At 31.2% G+C, this 25,175-nt stretch overlaps 1 protein-coding gene across 4 annotated transcripts in view; it reads right to left on the bottom strand.

Moving 5' to 3' along the window:
* The window catches only part of LOC100159393 (syntaxin-binding protein 5), a 149,488-nt gene that overhangs the window by 66,803 nt on the left and 57,510 nt on the right, over window positions 1–25,175 (bottom strand). For all 4 annotated transcript variants that reach the window (XM_001952635.5, XM_008184503.3, XM_008184502.3 and 1 more), the window contains exons 3-4: window positions 17,400–17,582; window positions 16,543–16,677 (exon numbers count right to left, since the gene is read on the bottom strand). In XM_001952635.5, the coding sequence (XP_001952670.2) occupies window positions 16,543–16,677; window positions 17,400–17,582 (318 nt within the window). The remainder of the gene's footprint in view (window positions 1–16,542; window positions 16,678–17,399; window positions 17,583–25,175) is intronic.

Raw genomic sequence — 25,175 nt, forward strand, 5'->3', positions numbered from 1 at the left:
CCGATAAAATCGCGTATATAGAAAACACGATCTGCAAGTAACGAATAGGTGACAAATCATAGTAAAAAGTATACAAAATCAAAAGACCTCCGGAAATCACGATTAAAAAATACAAACATAGATGATGATAAATTAACATAATATTTTATAATAATCTATCTTTGTTTTCTGCTGCTTCTCTCCCAATGGATCTTGGGTCACCTGTTTTTACATCTCTTATCTAATAATATAATAAGTAGAATAACAAATGGCTTACCCATAGTTGGAAAAAAAAACAAAGTTATTAAAACATTATACCTAGGTATATACCTATAATACGGAATTTTCAATTAAAACTAATTATAATAAAACGAAAACGAAAAAGAACAACATATTTTTGAAAGATCGCGATATCGCGTGTTGTACCAGGGACAATGCTTAACGAATCTCTGTAGGCATTAATTAATAACTTTTAGTCAAAATAAGCTCCTATAGGTACCAACCACACGCGTTAAATTATTTAACTGAAAATGATGTACGTGTAGGTTTACACGTTCACTCAGTAATTATAATAATAATATTATTTAAACGAGGCGTTAATTAAATTTTACAACGCACTCTACACAGTCACGTTATCACTTCTACCTATGGTTACATTAAGATATATATCGTAATAGCCACAAATATCGGATCATGATACACTGGCCGGCTCATTTTTGGGAGTTTGAGGGGGGGGGAAGGAGGAGGAATCGAAATACAGAAAACCGATCACTGCACTGCGGAAAATGGACAGGATTTGGGTTTCACAAGACGAGGAATAACGACATAGAAGTTTATGCATATAATATAAAAATACTATGGTACAGATGATGTAAAATATATAAACAAATCGTACGTTTAATTATTTATAAGTTGTATAAACCCGGATTTTGTTTAGGTAGAGTAAAATTGAAATTTAGTTTTAATTTATGCATTGGCAATTCGAGAGTACGACGCGCGACGCAGGTATATACTTACGAATTTTGCATTTTCATTTTATTATTGTTTTTTTTTTTTTTTTACAATGCTGCGTTTTTGTTTATATTTATAAAACTATAGATATATGTTTATTCTCTCGAATATTTTTGAACAAGTTTTTAATTAAAATAAATATCTAAAAACCAAGTAGGAGAGAGTTATTAAATTTCAAAGTTATTTTCATAGAATACAGTTTAGAATTGTGTTAATATGATGTTTATTTTACAATTTACACAATAGTTTATTAATGCTCATCTATTGAAATCAGCACAATAAAATAAATGTTTATTACGAATTATAAGTCATATCTACATATACGAACATCGTGTAACTAATTTTTGGCGAATTTCCTGATCAGCCTGACCACGTTAGGTAGCTGGTAGCTAAAATACAAATACGAACTTGATGTTTTATCGATTATTTTATAAATTTAAAATACAGCCACACAAGTTTACGAAAATGAAAAAAACAATAATATATCTTTCCGACCGTAAAATGTTTATTGTCATTATTTTTGTTTTTATTATATACTTATCTGTCGTGTCTTGGTATATATAATATACATTATACTCGTACATGGCAAGTAAAGGGTAATGAAAAGTCAAGAAGCATGCGGAAAACGTTTGGATTTTCCACACCGCTAAGCATATCACTTTTTATGGGTTTCAATTATCCACCGAGAGACTTCATTTCGCCCAGGCCTAAGATATACCGATTCGAGGATATCATGTAACTTATAAGCTATATATATATATATACAAATACATGCGGAATATGTCGAGTGCAATGAAATAAAGTTAACGTTTCGGTATAGAAGTGTAGTTGCCGTGGGTGGGGGGGGGGGGGGGTTAAGGGTTAAGGCGATGGTTGGCTAATGGCGTAGTGGTCTAGTGATGGCAGTTTTTAATAACATTATATCGAATAACTTTGTTAGCAAACAACATAATATATGTAGAACATTTCCACTTATGAAATACTATACTCCACTCCTAAATTATTATAAAGGTTAAACTTGTTAAACATATTTTATATAGCGCATAATTACAGCACCGAGTCTTATTTTTGTGCCGCACCAAAGGCCTGGACCGTAAATATCGTAGGTACCTACCAACCTACGTAAAACGTGTTTTACCGACCTATGTAATTTGTTTATCAAAGTCGTTGAAATATTATAACTGAGTGCCTAAAGAATATAAAGCTTTCGGTAACGAGAATACAAAGCTTTCAGTAGCGTACGGAGCAATAACAGTTTTTTAGTACACAGTAAAAAGGTTTGATGGAAATATGGGGTATGAAAATAAAAAAAAAATGAAATAAATATAGGAAAACTTTTGAAATGTCTGCGCGTATATTCGTTGAAAGAATAAGAAGAAATGCTGATATAGTGTACCTATATGTGAAAGAATATTAAATATACAAAACTTGTCTAATACGTTAAGTGTTAAAAATATAGTTTATTCAAAAAGAAAGTTTTGAATTCGTGGATGTGTATATAAAGAAAGAACCTGTTCACACAGTAGGTAAACGAAAATATTGTTTTACTTTATTTATTTATTAACTTTGTTGGTACGTTTGATGTATCTCATATTGACATAATATATTATATATAATATTATGGTATATGGCAAATAAATAATTGAAATGAAAATAAACTACTCTGTATTAAGGCCAAAAAAGTAAAGTATAAATTAAGTTTATTATGTATTTGTTATAGTGTAAACGGCCATTTATCATAAGTCAACAACCAATTCTATGGAGAACTTATAAAATTAACACTCTGCAGTCTGCATAGAATTTTGTTTATGAACTAGTGTGGAAAACTGAAAGTCGTGTATTGATTAGAGAAATTTATATGGTAAAGCAGTAAAATAATAACCTTGTTCAGCAAATTGTATGATGATTTATTATTTTAATTCTAACTATAATATAAATAAATATTATACATCATGCGTTTGCGAGTCACAATAAGTGAATAAATAAAAAAAAGTATTTGATTCTATTGCATTTACTAAAGTACTTATCACTTAATCATTATATATTTTCAATAAAATTTCCATATAGAAAAAAATTAATTAAAATTCATATCAGTGTTTATATGTATATATAGGAGCCGTTATAGATTTTATTAAATACCTATTTGTTAATTCTGAATTTAATTAAATCTATATTACTGTAATAATGTTATAGGTACCTACTCTACATATTATATTATCGCGATTTTTAAAATTAAATTGTTTTGATAATTAATTCAATATTAGTTACTATTTCAATTTTAGTTAAAAAAAAAACATATTATGGTAAAAATAAAAATGAACCTACAGTAAAATGGGTTAAGTAATTACAATTATTTTGGAATTTTTTTTTATATTAAATAACAAAATAATTTAGGAAACCATGTTTAAACATCTCTGAACACTAACTATCTGCATTCTCTCTTTCCAAAATAAATTGTAGGTACTATACCCAACAATTTAAAGATATCGCCCGACATTTCAGCATTTCTTCATAAACTATACTGAGTATTTGTAGAGTTAACCATAGAAGTATTATGAGTTCAACCATATGTGACCAATTTTCAATCAATATAGGAGCTATAATATAAAACTTTAGAAGAAGCACTTACTCTGAAAGAGTTTTTTGAAACAAAAATAGAAAATAAGAGAACGCGTCGTTGTAAAACCTAATAGCTTTGCCGCTGCCAGTCAGAATCTAAAATTTAATTTGTTAAGAGTGAAACATGAATAGCTTCTAATATTTTTATGATTCTGTGTTCAGAGAAATGTACAATCGGTCACAGAGGTTGAGCGAAGTTTAACGACATTTATTGTTTGAACACCGATCCCAAGAGAAATACAACATAAAAAAATAAACGAACGAAAAGTTATTTCCGCAAATCAGCGTATCAACTGACGGCCATACATTGACCATTCTCCAAATATAGGTACATGACATTTTGACACTACTCAAACACAACAAGACTGGCTTGTGACCTGACACGTCTAATTTGTTATCGATTTCAAATTCAGCCTTTGTCGCTCAACACTCGGCACTTTTACGTGGCATGCGACTTTTTCGTATATAACTACATCCGGGAACGAGAGGCGTGCAACTGCGGCGACAGTGCGGCAGGCGGGCCTAAAAAGATTTTCAAGTTTGAAATTGTACTAGGAACAATGAAAACCAACACGGAGAATACCAAACACGAACGCTGATGTAAGACGAGAGCGACTTCAAAAGCTGCAGACTGAAAAATATCACGTAACACTTTGAATCATGCGTAATTCGCAGGTCATAAAATAAATAATGAAACCGACAATAATGAGACAGTGCTGCAGTATACATGCGCTTGTTAACCGATACCTACAAAACTATAAACCCATAAAAATAAATATGTTAGTGGGAGAGAAGGTTTGTGATTTTTTTTCGTGTCGGGAGATTTCGGAATTGTAGATGCACTTTTAAGCGGGTAAAAAAAGTTTTTCAGACGTCAATTAATAATAATAGTGTACGTGTATAATCGTTTTGTATGATTGTCTATTTTAATCAAATAGCCAAGCGTCACCTCAGTATATTTTACTTGCTTCTGTTTTTGAACAATGGCGTTTCGTATTATGCCTATAGGTGATTTTTTCATGTGCGTACGCCATCAACAGATATCGAGTAAAAAACCTGCAGTTTTCTTCTTCCGAAACACGGATATATTGTGTGTAAGTTCAAGACAGTTAAATAATGACGGATATGCGAGGTAACCAGGATAAGACAGAAACGCATATTATATAATACTATATAATGAACCGATCAATCATCTCAAATCCCAATAGTTTATAGTGTGTACGTTGTACGTCAATATATAAGGACACCCTCGTACTCTACCCACACTGTGACGTACAGGAATCTAAAGTTTGTTTTAAAAAAATTATGACTTTTCTTAAGTTAAATAATAATAATATGACAGTTGTGATGATTGACGTTCCAATTTGCGATTTCCATATCAAGAGCGTAAAAATATTATAAATTGGATAAGTTTAAAAGTAAACCCATAACCAGCACTTTACGAACGCAATTGAACAAGGTAATTTCTATTAATGCCAACAGAATTGTTCGATAAGCTATTCAAAAATCATACATTATGCATGTATACTTTCTCAAAAATTCCAAAGCAATATATTATACAATAAGGTCTAACTATTTTAATTTTTTCATCTCAACTGAAGGCATGTTAAGTTCATGTAACTTAAAGAGTTTATCAAAAATACAAATTAATGATGAATTGATATAAAAAAAAATGTAAATAATTTACACTGCAATACTATTTTTAGAATTGAATATACATACATAGATATTTAGATAATCTAACTAAAATTTAAAACTATTTAACTCAACTCAGTGAACATTTCAATTAGAATAATTCATTCAAAAATTGAGAGAATTTAAAAGTTCAATTGTCATTAGTCTCATAAACATATTATTATATTAAATTCGAAAATATAAAAATTATCATATTAAATTAAGTTATCACGTGTCTGTGTATATTAAAACTGCACATGCAAATAATAATGCGATTCATTTTTTATTGTGATATACGATCTATACATATTTATACATATTTTAAACATAAATATGTTTTTTGGGCTGGATACACGTTTTTTTGACTTTGTAGTCGTGGTTACCTACTTATGAATAAAAACATATTTACGATTTATAGATTTTACTTGATCTTACTTACATTTTTTACTGCAGACAACTCCGGAAGGGTCATAACATTTTGTTTTTAAGGAGACATTTGTATACGATTATAAGTTCTGTTAGGTGTGAAAGGTTTTGGTGGCAATGACACCATCGAAGTGGTGGATTTAGTGATAGTTCTATTATTTTATCAGTTTCAGTACCATCAAAAACGTGATACTTAAGTATTAGAATCAGATGAACTGAAAATTTGATGGCTCATTGGAGAGGCGAATTGGGCCAGGTGCTATCATGTTTATTAAAGGGTAGAAAAGGAAACTTTAGGTGGGAAATAGAATAGTTATATGAGTGCTGTAGGAGTTATTATTAAAATGTGCAAGTTTTTTTTTTTTGATTGAAGGAAGCGTATCTAGTTTTCTTCTATTTGTTTTGGCTCTATGCTTTTCTGGGATTAGGGTACAAATATGGGAAGAAGGTCTAACATTTTTAAGGTCAAAATTCAGTTGGAGAGTTCTAGGAGTGAGGAGTTTCAAACAGGTTAGATGACTGTATTGATGTGTTAAGTGAGTTAATATCTTCGTCAATATCTTTGGGTGACTGAAGCTTAATATATATTATATAGTTTTGTTTTTTATGTTAAACTTAGTTTTGAAAAGTACTCTTGGCAAAGTAAGGATTAGTTATTTATTATTAAACTATATAGTATTATATTAAAATCTTTGAAAAATAAATGATAATGTTTTTACTAGTATTATGGTGGAATTAAGGGATAATGCAAATTTTAAAGTTTCAACCCACTGGATAGTTTTATTAAGAGTATCTGTTAATATAACCTAAGTTAAATTTGTAAATTGTTTTAGGAGCTATGTTTTTCTAAAATATATTATTTTGTGTTTATATGATTACATCAAAGTATACTGTAGGGATTTCGTAGCAAATAGAGAAAAAAATGTTTATACAACGAGAGACTATACACCAGATTTGCCTTAAATAAAACGTAAAGTTCCTTTTTATCAAATATTTATATACTCATTCTGTTCAACACTCGTACAGTCTTACATTAAAGTAATGAGTTTGTGTCCATGCACACCATCGTCGGTGCTATCAATGACATCTAGAGTCCTAAGCTCATCGTCGACGTTTGTTTTGACAAAACCCGTCCATCATTCGCAATCTATATTGGTCATTTTATGTGAGACAAAAATCGAAATCTATTAAATCCACTCACACATTACATGCCATCGTCATCTCTCACTATGTTGTATCGGCAATCGTTATGACAAACAAACAAACAACATAAACCGAAATGATGAAACCTCGACACAATAATAATAAAAAAAGATAATAACGTTTTCTCCCAGCTAAAATATAGATGGTGAACAGTGTTGGAGAGTGTATGAAACAGTGAGAGGGAGGAGGGAGGACGAGTGAGTAAGAGAGGGACACAAAAACTGTACGTCCATAAAGAAAACCTCTTTTGCCGGAAAAAAACACTGCTGAGGGGTAAAAAAAAAAAATAAATGGAAGTCCATCCCCAAGCACAAAACGACCGTATGGTTTCTTTTTTCTTTTATGTATTTTTTTATTTTTTTTTTGTTCACATACATGACAGAATAAATAATGAAATCCATCCGTCCCGCTGTGTTATCAAACCGTAATTTCTCACACAAGTCTGGAACGGAGAAAAAGCAAGAAATGCGGTTCCGGAGGAATGCGGCCTGCGGAGTACGAGTGATCGTGGTGAATGGGAATGGGTAGTCGGGTAAAAGACAAATGGCATCGTGAACAATTTCGCGCGGCGAACGACACCGAAACGTCACACATGTAGTGTGAGTTCCTCGCCACCCCCCCCCCCCCCCCAACAAAGTGTATATGTAATAATATGTTGCGAGTGATATACGGACGATATGTCAACGGTTGTCGGTTTGGCACGTTGTACATAATATAGCATTCTTGGGATAAAAATTAGAACCTCAAGTTTTATTTATTTATCATATTCCCTATATTATAAGCGTACCTAATACCTGAGTAGGTTATATTTTACTTATACCGTTGTAGCTATAATGGTTAGGGAGGGGCTTTTAGGGCCTATGTCCGGGGCTTCACGCATTGTAGGGACCTCGCACATGAAAGTCAGACTTTTTTTTTAATTATTAAATTTGAATTTTAAATGCTTATAAAAAAAATCTTTCATATGTATTTTTCATATTTTTAAATAATATTATAACACTGTGTCCTGAGCCTTGTATTACATTTTCAAGTTTTTTAACCCAATGAATACAATTTTCTTGACATTTATGGAAAAAAAAACTATTGAGGATATAAGCTCAACTTTTTTTTTAATTTACACTAACAAAAACTTACGAGGAGCTTTGTATTACAACTCCAAGCCATTTGAAACTACCAAAAATGTTTAATTAACATTAATTTAAAAAAGGTGGGTAAGTGGATTTCGCTCTGCTGTACAGTAGGTTACAAGTGGGTCACTGTATAATGGATGGTATTAAATTTGAATTCAATGATATAATATCATTGTATAAGAAAAACGATTCTGAGCGGAGACGGTATGTTAGTCTAGGTATAAGACATAATATTATATTAGGTACCTATAATAAATTCCAAATTAATCATATCATAATATTTATTAGGTACTTATAACGCGTTATACATCAACAAAAAACCGTGGTACTATCATAGATATATAATAGTATACTTTAGAAGTTTCAAGTACCCACGAATAATATTATACAATCACAACAAAATAACTAAAATAGTTATCCTAGGTTTTTAATATGTAATTTCGTCCAAATTTGTACTTAAAATGACTATAAAAATAAACTGCGTAAATGTATTTTTTAGATTTTTTGGTAACAGTATTAATTACTTACGTGGAATCTTGTTTTAAATTTTCAATTCTTAGATACAAAAATTGAACATTTTATAAATTTTTAACTACAAAATAATTTTTCAAATTAAAATTTGATAAATTTTGTCCAAATTTGATCTTTAAATGCTTATAAAAAAAAATTGTGCCTATGTATTTTTAATATTTTTCAACTGATATTGTAAAAATATATCAGGAGCTTTGTATTAAATTTATACACTTTTTGGCCCAACAGATAAAACTTTATTGATATTTATAGAAAAAAAAAACTAAAAAAATTGAAAACTTACAATGTCCGTAAACAGCTCAAAAAGAGTCAAATTATTTTAAAAATTTTATCGTATATATAAAATGCTAATATTAACATTCAGTGAAATTTTCAAGTTTCTACAGTCACTCGTTTTTTAATTACAACAAAATAAGAAAATTGTTACGTAAGAAATCGAGTGAATATCAAATGTTGTAAAAATATGAATTTCAAACGCCCATAAAAATTTAATTTGAGTTTCTTATAGATATTTTTTGTTTGATAAAGGTAGATAATATTATAAGGAATCTTGTATTACATTTTCATATCTTAGATTTAAAAAGAAAAATTTTTATGAATTTATAACTCGAAATAATTTGCAAATTTTCGTGATTTTTCCATATTTTGTCATTTTTTGAACTTTAAATGCTTATAAAAAAAAACTGTAACTAACGATTTTTAATATTTTTCATCTGCCTTTGAAACAATATACTAGGAGCCTTCTATTAAATTTTCAAGCTTTTTTATCCAACAAATAAAATTTTATTGATATTTTTAGAAAAAAAACTAAAAAAAAATGAAAACTGACAATGTCCGTAAAGAGCTCAAAATAAGTCAAAATATTTTGAAAATTTTATCGTGTATAGAAAATGGAAATGTAAACATTCAGTCAAAATTTCATGCATCCACGGTCATTTTTTTTAAAGTTACACCAAAAACCAAAATCGATTTTCTCGAAAACAGATTTTGCGTAAAAATTCCCGTTTTTCCTTAATTTTTCTTTTGTTTTTCCCGGCGCTTTTGAAAACTACTGGGAAATTTAAATTTTGACCTCCCCAATGCACCAACGATATTCACTTTCTGATCGAACAAGATACTGAAGTTGAAAATCGTAGCATTATTTCGACTACTTATCGTGTGCACAGACACAAAAAAAATAAAAAAATAAATAAAAAAATAAATAAAAAAATAAAAAAACACACATCATTGTAAAATCAATACATTCATCGTTCCACTCAGAATCTAAAATAATAATAATAATCGAAAATTTTATATACCTATATGAATAACTCAATATGAGTCAAAATATTTTGAAAATGTTATAGTGTATAGAAAATTCCAATATAAACTTTCAGTGCAAGTATGTATCAGTCATGTATCTACGGTATTTTTTTCAGATTTAAACCAAAAACCAAAATCGATTTTATGTAAAAATTCCCGGATTTCATTATTTTTTTTTTTTTGTTTTTCCCGGTGCTTTTGAAAACTAATGGTAATTTAAACCTCCCCAATACACCAACTAGATTTACTTCCTTCTGGAAAAAATACTGAAGTAGAAAAACGGAAGGTTAATTTGACTACTCATTTACAATATAGATACACAAAAATAAATTAACACACATTATTGTAATATCATTACATTCATCGCTCAGCACTACAGAATCTAAAATTATAATTATAATAAAAAGTTTTATTTATATTTAAGTATTTAAGCGGAAGGCGAAAGGGCCTCGCAGTGATATTTTCCCCAGAGGTTTGTAAGTCCTAAGAGCGACCCTGGATGAGATATAGAATCTATACATTATATCTGATGAAGTTATAACTTATAGTATTTGAATCACATTTGAACGCGTAAAAGCTTCGTAGTTACCTACCTATACAGGAATTATTTTCGTTATACGAAAATCATGCGCGTAGAGTGTAGACAGACTATCGCGAGGTTATTGTTTAACCAATTCAATTTCGAGAGTTAAACACAACTATAAGCAGCAACAGCATAATATTAAACCAGGCGTTCAAAAAGTTTGGAAACTAAGATAACGTGATGTACACGTATTATCGAAACGGAATAATTTCATATGTATAGGTTGTATCTATATATGAGTATAACATAAGAACACAGTATATATATAGACAGTATCGCTCGTAACCTACAACTGTGGATTCAAATTCGTCCATGTTATAGATACCTTGTACTTAATCTAAGTAAAATGTATAATATACTCTAAACGGTCAGGCCGAACGGCGACAAATTGATTTTGATTATTTTCAAATGATTTTGATCTCAAACAGTTCTATAAAAAATTAAATAATGTTGAAAACATTATTAATAAGCTTACAACATAAACTACGCTAAACATGATGAACATTGAAACTTGAAAATGGTCTAAATTTATAATAGGAGTAGGTATAATTATAATTATCCCCGGGAAACGGCTGAATCACAATATTATTTTTTCTTTGAAAATTCCTATTATAATTTTATACTTTATAAACAATTAGGTATGGCCCTATTACAAGTTATATAGTTGGATAATACAAGTAACGAGTATTATTCCAGCAACATTTTTTCTCTATGTATTAAAATAATGATATAATTTTTATTTTAATGAAAAACAGAAGAAAAATGCTTTGAAAAAAACTCCGGGACAAAGTTCAAAGACATTTTACAGTTCCCACTCAAAAATAACCTTTTCAAACATATTTAAAATTTTAAAACGTGATCTCACTTTTACTTGTTTTCCGTTTTCATCCATACGCCGTTGTATGTGGGGGTTTGAAGTTGTTGCTTGACTGCATAAATTATACTATTATCACTACACGGTCAATACAAAAATGAGAATTTAATTCAACGACATAAATATTATAGTCGACACATTTTTAACCATGTACCTACGGAAAAACTGCTAACCTAGTGACAGAACATTTAAAGATTTCTAAATACGCATAGAGGTAAAAAAAAACACATTAGTTTGCTGTCAATTTTCGAAACCACATATGTATTAACCAGTCATATCGTCCATCTACTTCGAACAGTTCAGTCACATTCTTGTACGCAACACTTTATCAGTCAAGACAATCGTAAGAGCTTTTCTGATAAGAGAATAATCAATGTCTACACGTATATTATATTCTTATGGAAATGTAAGTTTTGGCCGTGACCTTTCATCAACATTTAGGTACGTATAATTTGTGTACGACGTATAACTCTGGCTTAATGTATATGCTTTCAAAAAATCAGAAATTGGATACATTATAGACATACAATAAATAAATAAACAGATATAATAATGGTATCATTGGACGCATGTATATACAATATACAGGGTGTAATAGATAAAACTGGCTTTTGGTATAACTTTTGTTCTAATCAATATTTAATTTTTTTTATATATGATTTATAGTCACTTGCGCTACACATATATTGTACAAAAAATTATTTTTATTTTTTAACACTGAAAATAAAAATTTAAAATTTGATTTAATATTTTTGAATCTGATTATAAGAACAATTTTGATAGTAAAAACATTTATTTAAGTATACTAGTTTATTTTTTAAGAATTTTTTAAAATATCAATATTTTTTTTCGTCAGGTCTTTCTGTGACACCTTGTTGTGACGCAGGTACATCTATTATATTATAGCTAGTACATATTATGTATAATATTTGTATATATTATTAGGCGTCATTTTTGATCATTGATGTATTCGTTTCAATTTATTTGCGGGAAGACTACCTATATTATTATTATTATTAATATTATATTGAAACTGAATACATAGGTTAATCAAAGGATCCGCGAGGGGAATAAAACATTCGAGCAGAGGACATATTATTATAATATTATTCAATATAGATATCTGTCGCGCGCGAGTTCCACCGATTTGCCTTTTCGCGGTCTGTCGGTGGTTTTGGCCATATTATTAGAATATCTTTTCCTCTATATACGCTCGCGAGATAAAAAGAAACGGTCGATCCGGTCTCGCGGGATGGCTCGGGACGACGAAATGAGGTTGCGAAAGTCATCCGGCCTCGAACAAATGCGCATACATAACGGCGGCGGCTTCACAATAACACTTTTCCGGCGGTGCCGCTGCTGGTTATCTCCGCAGAAATGATGCGTCCTCGTGCTCTAATGGAGAATATAACTTCTGTATCGCGATTGCGGCAGTTTTTACGGGGTCGGTTAGTGTACGCTCTAAATAAGAGAATGTTCTCATTTTATTTAAATCCGACATTTTCGTGTAGTAGGGTGGATCGCGTCGATAACGCGCCCGCAGAAATTCGATGTGAAAAAATAGAAACATTGTTTCAACGACGACCGGAGTTATTATAATAAAAATAAAAAACGAGATATTATTTTTAATTGACTTTGTTCGCTCGCCTCGGCTCATTAATGCATTTTATTTTTATTTTTTTTTATGACTCGACTGTACATAATATTATATTTCACACTATTGTTTGAAAACATTATCTTCAAATAACCCCGTGAAATCCTCGTTTTAAACACACAATGTCAGAATCAAGAAGACAAAAATGAAAATAAGAAAATCGTACAAGATAATAATATAATATATTATATTCGGTCAAATAATCTCGCTTTTGTTGTTCACGTTAAAGAGAAGGTACAAAGACCTAGGACTACATTCTTAGAATTTGTAGCCTCGAGCAAATCGTCTCCAAAGGAACTGTATAAGGGACCCGTTTGTACTGCATTTTCAACAACAGACAATATAATTAATTTTCAAATAATAGCCATTGAAATCTGAATGGCTTTAAAAACAAAAATATTTGTCGTTCAGATTTTCATTGCTACCCCTGACAAAATAAACCCCATGACGTGTAAACATTTAGTTTATTTTATGAGTTTTTCTCGTAAAATTAAATCATCGGATAAAAATATCTAATAACGCATATATATATATATATATATATATACACCTATATAATATTCTACACCTTTACTTTTTAGTTATTCTTCCCAACCACCCCACCACCACCACCATACGAAACGAGCTCGATGAAATATCTATAAATCATAGAAAATTTAATTATACGTTCGCGTGTGCTTTGTGGATATATGTTCTCTATGTAATTAAATACATAATATGTTATATATTAGCTGTTGATAAGAGACGCTATCAAAACACTATAAGGTCGTACCCACAGACACTATAATATTATATATATCGTATAATATACGTATATGTATTATATTATAGTGTTGTGTGTCATAGAATGGGCTTAACGAGAGATAAATAGAAGAGAAGGATATTGTATATACGTATATACTACGGGCCGAGCAGGAATATTATTAATTGGCCAACGAGGTATACGGACAATAATGAAGATTGATGTGGGAGTGACGTTACACGATGAAACAATAATATAATTATGGTATAGCGTCGACTGGAGATTTTTAAGGTGGTAACTGATGGACGCGCGTTGTAGGTATATAGTGGAACGGCACAGGAGGAAACAGAGGACGTGGAAATTCTCGGGAAATGGGTTTAATGAATTACGACTTTAATTACACGGACAATAATGCCCTAGCTATACCACCCTCGGAGTCGAAGACTTGAATAGTTTTGAAATGACTCGATCCCGCCGTGTACGCGAGTACATAATATATACATTATAATACGATGATGAATAACCCAGATTGTAGATTTTCTTGATAAGCCTCTTAATGCTCTTGACTTGACTATGGGATCATACGTAATAATAATAATACATAAGAAGGATAATGTTTAGAAAAGGGTTAATGTTTTCTTATACTTCGTTCGTTCGCAAACACAGTCAACGGTGCAAAAAATTCCGTTTATATTTTAATAGATAAAATACGCAATAAATATGGTACGCGAAAATATAATTGTAATATAGCTTTGTTAAAACAATCGAATTACGCTGTTGTGAGGGGAAAATCTACCGATACTGAGATTAATATTTAATTCAATAATAATACGTCCATGAGTGATTTGAATTGAGCTTTTAAAATTTTCAAAATAACATTTTACCACCGTGAATACTTAATGAGAAGAATCAATATTTAATACTATCCCCAATTACAACTCAAATCCTAAATACCTATTAGGTCATTAGGAATATATATTTTTTTTATGTATATACAATCAAATTAATCTTTATCATAATATTGCATTTAACATAATTTATACCGTGTGAACAAATTATGTATATATGCGTGAGCGATACACGAAAAGCTTTTAATAATTCTATGGTGAAAAAATGTCATTAATTCTATAATATTTATATACTTTATCGATTACCAATGATCGAAATAGCATTACGAATGTGGCTCAGCGAGTCTCACTGGTCGTATTTATTATTATGTATTTATGTACTCCTAATTTATTTATTTATTCAACATAAAACTGGCTCAGGTCCTGGAATTACTGTCATATTATTATTATATTATGTCGTGTGTAACATAAACTGACGACTGCGTCACTGGGGAACGAAAATGAAGTATTAACTTTTACGATCAGGCCGTACAAAAGAAAAACCGTAAACGGGTTTACGATCCAATAGCGAAATTATATAGAAACCTATTTTTCGTTTTTTTAAGCTTACCATTCAGAAAAATGGCTATTAGGACGTGTATATTTTTCTAGTCGATAGTTGATAAGTCGCGTTTCTCCTCTTATTTCGTCAAACACCACTGGGCTCATAAAATCATCTGCATTATGTACGTTCGCCGAAAAATGTATACATATCAATGCGCGTTAAATTCCAAGTTGTTCGGTTATTGTAGCTATATCGCCGTTGCTATTACTTCGATATATATTTTGTCATATGACATACACACACACACACACACACACACACACACACACACACACACATCGGATATTTAGAGACTATATTGTACACATTCCGCGGTGCCGTCGAATAGGCTTGCAGTGCTGCAGGTACAGGGTAATATGTTTCGTGAGTCGTCAACATTTTATAGTGTCAACCAAAAAAATGTGAACAGAGAAACAAATAGCTAGACTAAATTATCTTCGCTATAAAAATGTCTGTGAGCACTCTCACTCGCCTATGGCCTATATATACCTACTTCGGAATGTTAAAGAATAAAGTAAACGGAATACGCGCGTTCTCCTCATTGACATAAAAACTTTAAAGTTGATGTTCACCTACTCCACACGAAAGACGTGAACAAAGAGCGAAATTCTTGAATAACCGTTCGTCATAATATGCTTATTACGGTTCACTAGAGTGCTAACTAGAAACAACTGCCAAGTCCGTACATACCTACCCAAGGTAACTTGCCGTATACGTGTGTCATTAAAATAAACCTAACCTAACGTTATACCTCCTTAAGAAGAACACGGCAAACTTCATTATCTAAGTACACACAAACACACACACCCACACGTATAAATTATGAGTGTGTTTGCGTAGACAAAGTTTGAGCTTATACCATATACAGTAATATACACCTTTTGCGAGTCCACATGACACGTCTTAGACAAGTAAATGCAAACTCTCTTAACTGGCGTGGCGTGTGTATAGCAGTATACCTATACCAGTAACGGAAGAAAAGCTCTAATGGACATTTAAGTGTTGTACAGAAATTCAATGTTAAGCACACATTATTGCGTATTACTGCAGCTTTATTTCGAGAGTATTTATTAAAAGACGTAGTAGTGCGGTAGCAGTCGTAGGAGTATAGTTGTAGTATTAGTAGAAGTAGTAGTTGGACATATATATGTATCTCCGACGATATTGTTATTATTTATGATTATTTACCGAGTGGTATTATAGTAATGGATTGTAGTAATGGAACCACAACTATAGGCATCCAGCGGCGATCGGGGCGCCGTTATAAAAATTTACGTACCGCCGGCAAGGGGTTTGGAGCTAACTACGGCAATGATATTTTGGAATTGCTCTCCCAATAAAATAATATATTGTTACACTTACACTTCGATGGCTTTATTCCAGTTTATTATGTAGCCGGAAAGGGTAAACGTCTCGACGTTGACGAAATGTACATTGCCCCTTTCCGAACCCACGTACAGCCACTTGCTACGGAGTGGAAGGTGTATAACTGTAATTCTACAAAAATAAAAAATAATAACAATAAGATATTACACCGTACCTATCTATTTACATATTAAGATAACACAATTAAAATCGATTTTAAGTAAATAAAATCACAATCCCACATACATGGTAAAGTGTTGTGTCCTACATAATTTATATTATTTGGATATAGTATGACTATACTTGGAGCGAATTTAGTTTATGATTTGATATACTGCAGTAATTGCCATTTTGAAGACAAAAAAATAAATACATTATTCTTACTGTGACCTATTTAGAAATGGAAATAGTTAACAATAATAAAACGATATATACTGCTTTGCTGATATTTACATGGCAATAACGTTTAAAGTTTTAAATTTTCAAACGTGGTATATGTATAGCAATGGGAAACTATAAATTATATACTAAATCGTCGACGAGTTTTTCTGGATTTCTCATAACTGATTTCAATAAATTAAACTTATGCACGGTGGCTTTTCATCGAGAAATATTGTAAGAATAAACAAAATCATTTAACTCAAACAAAAAAATTGAACTCATAATTTAGGTAAAACGTTTTAACATTAAATATATTTGACGATTGGCTAGAAAAAACATAAGTGCGGTACGGTAGTATTTTATATTAAATAAACATATGACGTATCGTGATTGATTTATAGACAAAAAAATAGTATATGGGTAGTGAAATCGTTTTTTTAACTCCAGTGATGTATTCCCAATGTATTCCTTACCTTTCTCGTTGAAATTTTAAGCTGTGGACAACGTCAGCTCTTTTTTGTCTGAAATTCCATAGGTGTAAGCTATCGTCGGCGGTTACCGTGATTAACGCTCCTTCGTTCATCAGAAACTCCACCTGAACGACGGCCGCCTCTAATTCGTGTCGAACCTGTGCATCCACTCCAGGCCTTCCAATTCTGTATTATACTCTCATTAAGGAAAATCGTGGTTAAGTATAATAAGAACAATAGCAGTCGTACAATAAAAGCACGATGATTACAATTGATATATAGCATCACGATATGTTTCAATAAATCAAAGCAATGTATCGTACACCGCGGTGAATTTCAGACAAATATGCTAAGAATTAATTTTGAATACCGAACACAACATGATAATATTATTACAGTTATAATGAAATGTTTGACAAGTTTCCTCGCGAATCCCATTACATTATTCAATGTTATAAAACAGCCGAATCGACACAATCTCATGATATACCTACCTACTTGTGCATATATTTTGAATATTAAACCTCGCGGATGTCGAACGACTGCAGATGAAACATCTATCCGATTAATCCGTACATCGCCGCCACCGCGATTATGTATAACAACTCCACGTCAGACGCATACAATAATTATTATATTCTGTTCGAGTAGAACATTATAATAACCGTGTCAAGTATCTACGACATACCGCGTCAGTATGTGCCGTATACGCTGATAATCGTACAGATATTTAAAATCTATGTTGTATCGCGACAGTACATTGTCATAAATATTCCTCACGAATATCATGGGTATAACTGCACACAGAACTGTACGAATATCGCTGCGATTAATTCACTACCTATTGTGACGAGTGTCGCGTATTATAAGAGGTATATAATATAATGAATTCGCGCACTCCAAATAAATATGCTTTACGACATTATAGTACCGGTTTACGCGCGCGATTATTCGAAATATAATGCGCGCATAATATTTTTGTTTTGTTCTGAAGGTACGATACATAGGTAGGTACGTAAGAGTGTACTTACACGCACATAATATAGCAGATTGTAAATTCTTCCGGTATTTTTCCATTAAAATAGTGGGCATCTAGTGACGGAAACGTTTAAATTCAAAACGCCACACTCTCTCACACACACACACACATACATACGCTCTCTCTCGCACGATATGGTATACGATATACGTATAAGGTTGAACATAATATGGACCACACGAGAGTGGCGTGTGAGGGAGAGAAAAAAAGTACCTGCTAGAAGTGTGCGAGTTGGCGTGTGTGGAGGGTTGGGCGAGGGTGGGGCCGCTATATAGAAATTATATAGAAACTTTTCAGCGAGCGTCTCCTGCTCTAATGGATTTGCGTCGAAACGAGAACGCCTCTCGTCCCGCGGGCTGTGTAATATATATAGTGGCCACGGCGCAGGTCGTTACACAGACTACGATATCGTACATATTGTATAAAATACGCATCGTAATTCGTATCACAATATCCTATCGTTATACATATATATACGTGGTAAAGGGATCATTCGGGTACCGGGGGGAGGGGGGAGGGGAGAGAGGGGGCAACCGAATAATATAATAATATTATCTTATATTATATTATAAACGTAATATTATATACGTACATCTCGCGGCGTACATTGCAGCTGTATGAATATAATATATTAATGTACCAGTCACGCGCGTTCTATCCCATCGCCGCACGTCCACTCTACACTAGACGCGTCATGTGCAATTGTGTGTCCGAGTCGAATTTCCTCATGAATTTTTCATATTTATTATTACATAGGTGTCCGCACCGCATCTATACATACACATATAGGTTACCACTCCGGCACAAACCGTTGTGCAGCCGACGGCCTGCGTAACGGCGACGAGGGAAATATAACCGCCCCGAACACGTTTTTCAATTACGAAATCCTACGCCCCTCGGGTACGTGGAAAATTAAACCGTGTAGCGACGTAAAATTGTAAAAATCGACTCAGATGTAATTCGCGGTGAACTGCGCGGTTGACCGGGTTACGCACGTGGTATCAACCGCGCGCAATTTATTGATCAATAATAATATTATACTATTGCAGTGGTCAGAGCGACGGTTCGAATAATGTCTTGTGACGAAAACTTATATTATCAGCTTTGACACGGCTACAATTAAGGGATCTGCGCAATAACCAGACAGCTCCATTTTTATCAAAAATCCGTTTTTCATGGAGTATTATTCATGGAAAAAATATCTATATTTTGGTATCAAAATCAGAAAAATCGATTTATTATTCCCAAAGAAATTACAAAATGAACTATTTCCCGCCAATAGTGGTAAATGAGAAAAAAGAATTTATTTTGCTCGTCCTGAACAATTGATAAAAATTGAGGTGTCTGGTTATTGCACAGAGTCCAATGCCGCAAACGATAACGTTACAAAACTCGATCTGCGTCTGGCGTTCGGATTTGAGCCAGAAACTAACTCGTCGCTAACGCAAACGAATCGATATTATTGCGTGGTATGATGTATATAAAATAATGAGATATGTAGGGAGCAGAACTCCGCCGAGAGAACGATCAAACGACGTCGGATACAGATGTTTTTCATATTTTTTTACAGTGTTCATATATATATACATGCAGCAGCTGCGTTTACACCGATTACAGGTACTTACAACACTACAGCGGTTAATACAACACTATAACAACGCCGTTAAAACGATTTACACGTGTACACCGCGTACTGCGTGCAGCACGCTGCTGATCGCTGATGGCGTCGACGACCTGAGGATTTACACGGGTTCACGTCGTCGTCGTCGTGTGTACCAATTTTTTTTTCGGTAACCAGACTATGCGACCGTCGGATTGGATATGTTTTACAAAAGTTCGACCACATACCGTCGACGCACCACATATACCATCGATGGACCAGGTCGAGTATACGCGGACGAGTATCCATCGCCACACAGGTTCGTCTCTCCTTGCGGTACCTATATTATGATCTGTGCAGAAGCCAGTTTGCGAATCACCCGTGGCGGCTAATAGCACCGTATATAATAATAATATATAGTCATCGCATCGTGTATAATACAATACGTTATAATATAATAATATTATATCCCTATACACATTTTACCTGTACCGCGGTAATACATATTGCGGCATCTTCGGGGAGCATCGCGGTTGAAAATTAAATTACGCGCGAGAGTATATTATATCGATCCGTTCACCGCACTTGACGTTTTGTTATTTAACTTATACCCCCGTATATAATATAGGTATATAATAGGTTACGTGTCTACATTAGAATACGGTCGACTTGGTCGAGTGTAATATATTATGTTATGGAGAGGGATGTGAAAACACGTATAGGTAGAACAGCTCAAACATAGATCCATACACGTGAAATCTTCGATTTTTTTTATTTTTATTTTATGTATACAATATCATAATATTAGGTATGTACCTACTGTACTATATTATTATTATTATTATTATTACTATTATTATTATTATTATTATCATAAGGTATGTGCGGTGCCGCTGACCCAAAATTGCCGGAGTGTGGCTGGGGGCGAACGAAATAACATCATAAATTTTCACCAACGGCGGCGTTATCACTAATAGCTTTCAGAGTTATAAATATAATCTCGCGATCGGTCTGTAGTGCAATGGTGGTACATTCTCACTAGGTATAATATATAACATATATATGATATATACGCCACGATGTAAGACCATAGCCAATCGATACAGCGAAACCCGTATATGACACGCAAAAATAGGAAATACATAATACCAGCTATTGAATTATCCGTATTAATTATGAAATTAAAGCTTACTACCACAACATTATTATACACAATAATGTATAACATTTACTAACTGAACAATATAATGTATGAATTATTGAATTCAATTACATTGATAATATTATCGCTATCGCTACCATAACTGCTTTAGTTAAATACTACTCATTAATACTGATGTATTACGTTTTATTAATTCATATTAATAAATTGTATATTTCATGACATAATTAATACGTTGTAGTGACGTAAAATAAACTTTAAAAAAATAACTCTTACAATATCATGTTTCGCCAACAAACCCTAATTTTATTTTTAGTTATCGGTTAATTTAAAATTATCACACATATAATGAAACGTATTTTCAAATATAAAACACAATTTAATAATAAATAAAGTACTTAGGTACTTATAACAACGTATATGAGACAAATTTAATCTTCTTTCATACAGTTTATATACGCAAGAAATACATTATTGAATACACATTTAAAAGGTATGTTTTTAAGTTTCAATAAATTATTAATACACTCAAACGAGCAACAATATATAACTACAACCCTGAACAATGATACTCAATTATAAATTTAAAAATTCAAAAAAAAAATTTGCATATATTATTTTCTTTTTAATAAACTGTTGAAAACCGTTATTTTATAAATAAATAATTATTCTAAAGATTGCATTAATATAAAACTTAAATTCATGAAAAAGTTTTGTGGATATTTTAAAACAAAAAATGATTCAAATATGAAGTATAAATTTGCATACTTTGTAAAATTCCAAAATAATAATGAAATAAGTCTATATAATAATAATAATAAAATGTAATTAAATAGTTTAAAGACTTTTTGAAATGTGCTTATAGTTCTGAAATGTTGACACAACCGTTTTAATATTTAGCGATGTACAACAATTTCGTAAGTCAACCCTAATAATAACTAGGGTACAACAAAAAGAAATGGGTCAATGTCAAAATCGTATTATTACCGTATTGTATCTCAGAAAATCTATTTGTTTTTATTTTTATTTATATTTGCTTTGGTTACTTTACTATCTGTGGGCTATAATGGCCGGTAATAAATTAATACTGTATGGTCAATAAAAACAAAGAGGACATAATATTTTATTTTTGATCAACCCATTCGAAATTAGTATCATATCAGATTGTTTACCCTATAATTTTATCAGCGATATTGAAATTCACGCTAAAAAAGTGTCAATAAGCATTATATACATACCTATATAATAGGTTCTGGTTAACCGTAAACATAATGACTTCTTGTGACGGTCAAATAATTACTTGAATAAATATCAATATATTTTCTAACAATAATACAAATCAAGTTTAAATATTAGCACAATTAAAAAAGTATTCGGAAATGATTATTAATGCCTACCCTTTTCCTATGTACTATATAGTACTTATGTTATAGGCTTTTAGTATAGAGTAATCGAAAATGATTCATCCAATTAAAAAAAAAATATTAATATTTATTGTACCTATATTACAATTTCAATTACAAGTAGCATACATTTGAAATGTTAGAAATTACTTTTTGTTACAATTTTAACAAATATTCAATGTGACCCTCATACACTTACATAGCACACATCTAAGTGATATTAATACTAATATATATATATTTTTTAATTAAACCTTTTCCTTTTACCAAAATTGGATCCCCAAACCTTAAAATATGTGATTTTTTCAAGGTACATCAAACATTTTTTATAAATCTTCCCTTCCGAAGGATTTTTATGAACTGAAAAGTTGCATTACAGATGTCATAGACTTGATTACGGTTGACGTGCTTCAACAGGTTTATATGGTTTTAATTTGATTATTGCTTAGATGTTTGCCGTGGAATTAATGTTGGTTACATTAAATATTTTTATTAATTGTAACAATTCAATGTAAATTATAATCTTTAAAACTTATCCGAACATTAAATTACTCATTGCAAATATTATACAACACAGTTGATTCTTGGAAATCAGATGAATCATTTTGGAACACCTGTTTATTTGTAATTTATTGATGCGTTGTCCTTTTTATATTTTATTGGAATAACATTTTTCAATTAAATTGTATAATAGTTATCGGAATATAATAAAAATAAATTTAACTTTCCGTTCATTGGCTACATACGATTCGAATAACATATAAATCCAATTTAAAAATAATGTGTAGCTTCTAGAATAAATATACGATAATCTTAACCTATATTTATGTGTTTAAAATATTGTCCGTTAAGGAGGCTGCAGCCGATGAAAAAAAAGTGACTTTTAGAGCCATAAGCTAGACAAAACTAGAAGAATTTGGTTTGACAGATTTTAATTTTGAAAACGGATTATGATTGATCTACAAGTTTACTAGGGAATGATCGAGGCTATTTTGAATATTTTTTTTTTAGTCGTGATATCCAAGAATAAAAATATCGAAAAAATATGATATTTTTGTATTAATATTATTTATTACGACACTAACAATAACTGGAATATTCAAAATCGCCTCTATCATTCCCTAGTAAAGTTGTTGATCAATCATAATCAGTTTTCAAAATTAATATCTGTCAAACCAAATTCTTCCAGTTTTGTCTAGGTTATTGATTTAAAAGTCACTTTTTTTCATTGACTGTAGCCCCCTCCAGCCCCCTTAAGTTTTATTTTATGATACGGAATTTAAATATATTGAAAAACATTATAACAAAGAAAATTAATGTTTAGATTGGTTAAATCTACATTAGTTTTGACTTTTGACAAAACCGGCTGCAGCCCTCTTAAGTATTTTGCTAATCAAGTTATTCTAAGAGTAAAACCTATTTTGTAAAACGTATAGTCACAACACTGTAACAGTCAAAAAATAAGTAATGTTGCAGATAAAGTTTGATGAATGAAAATATAAATCGACTAGATAATTAAGGACAACAAACTTTGAAAAAAAAAACACAGAATATAGAAAAATATAATTAAGGACGTGGACAGTGGACAATACTTTATACTTTCAATTCCAAAATAAGGAATTTCAAACTTTTGTCATTTAAGGTTTAACAATAATCGATTACAAACAATCAAATTAAGAACATTATATTATTATTTTCAGCTGAGGTATGAAAATATAAAACGATTCAAATATAAACACAAAAAGTATACATTTTTCAATATCGTTGATTATAAATTGAATTCCTGAATTGAAATACAAATAAAATGTAATGTTCCGTTTTCTCAGCATTATCAAAAAAATAATTGAAATTGTAATTACTTAAAAGAAATACAGTTAATTTGTCAATTCGTTTATTTAATAGTGGCATTTGTTATATATTGAAATATAACTGGTTATTTAAACGAACATGTAGGTAGGTATCTTATAATGATGAAGATGTAACTATCTATACAATACTATCTTATATGCTAAGGATGGGCCACTCGATGCTACTAGAGTGACCATTTTTTAAAAGTGCAAAAATCTAGCAAGCCAGAAAAAATAAAAAGCAAAAAAAAAATTAAAAAGGCCATGTTAACTAATATGTCCCTATATAAATGTACTATTAAGACAATTAATAGTTGAATAATAGTAGATAAGAATTCATATTCAAGTTTTACGATAAATATTATATCGATTTTAATAATTTTATAAATATAATAAAATAAAATACATAAAAATACAGAAAAATGTATAAAGTAATATGAAATGTAGCACGTGCCAGTTAAAAATGATACAGATGCGGCCCGTGAGTCGTCCGCAGTTGCGATCAGCTTTCTGATATGATATCAATAAGTTATTATGTTTATAAATATATGGTATTGAGCTAAAACTAATATGGTCCAATACTTTATTAAATTACATTAATATAAATATATAGTACCATGCATAACCTATTGAGGGATATACGAGAAACACACAAGCTATACACGAGCACGACAACTCCAGGGTTTCTACTTCCTAGTTCATGTACATGATTTATGAATATATATATG

The sequence above is a fragment of the Acyrthosiphon pisum genome, chromosome A1 (genome assembly GCF_005508785.2).
Source record: "Acyrthosiphon pisum isolate AL4f chromosome A1, pea_aphid_22Mar2018_4r6ur, whole genome shotgun sequence".
NCBI classification, from domain to species: domain Eukaryota; kingdom Metazoa; phylum Arthropoda; class Insecta; order Hemiptera; family Aphididae; genus Acyrthosiphon; species Acyrthosiphon pisum.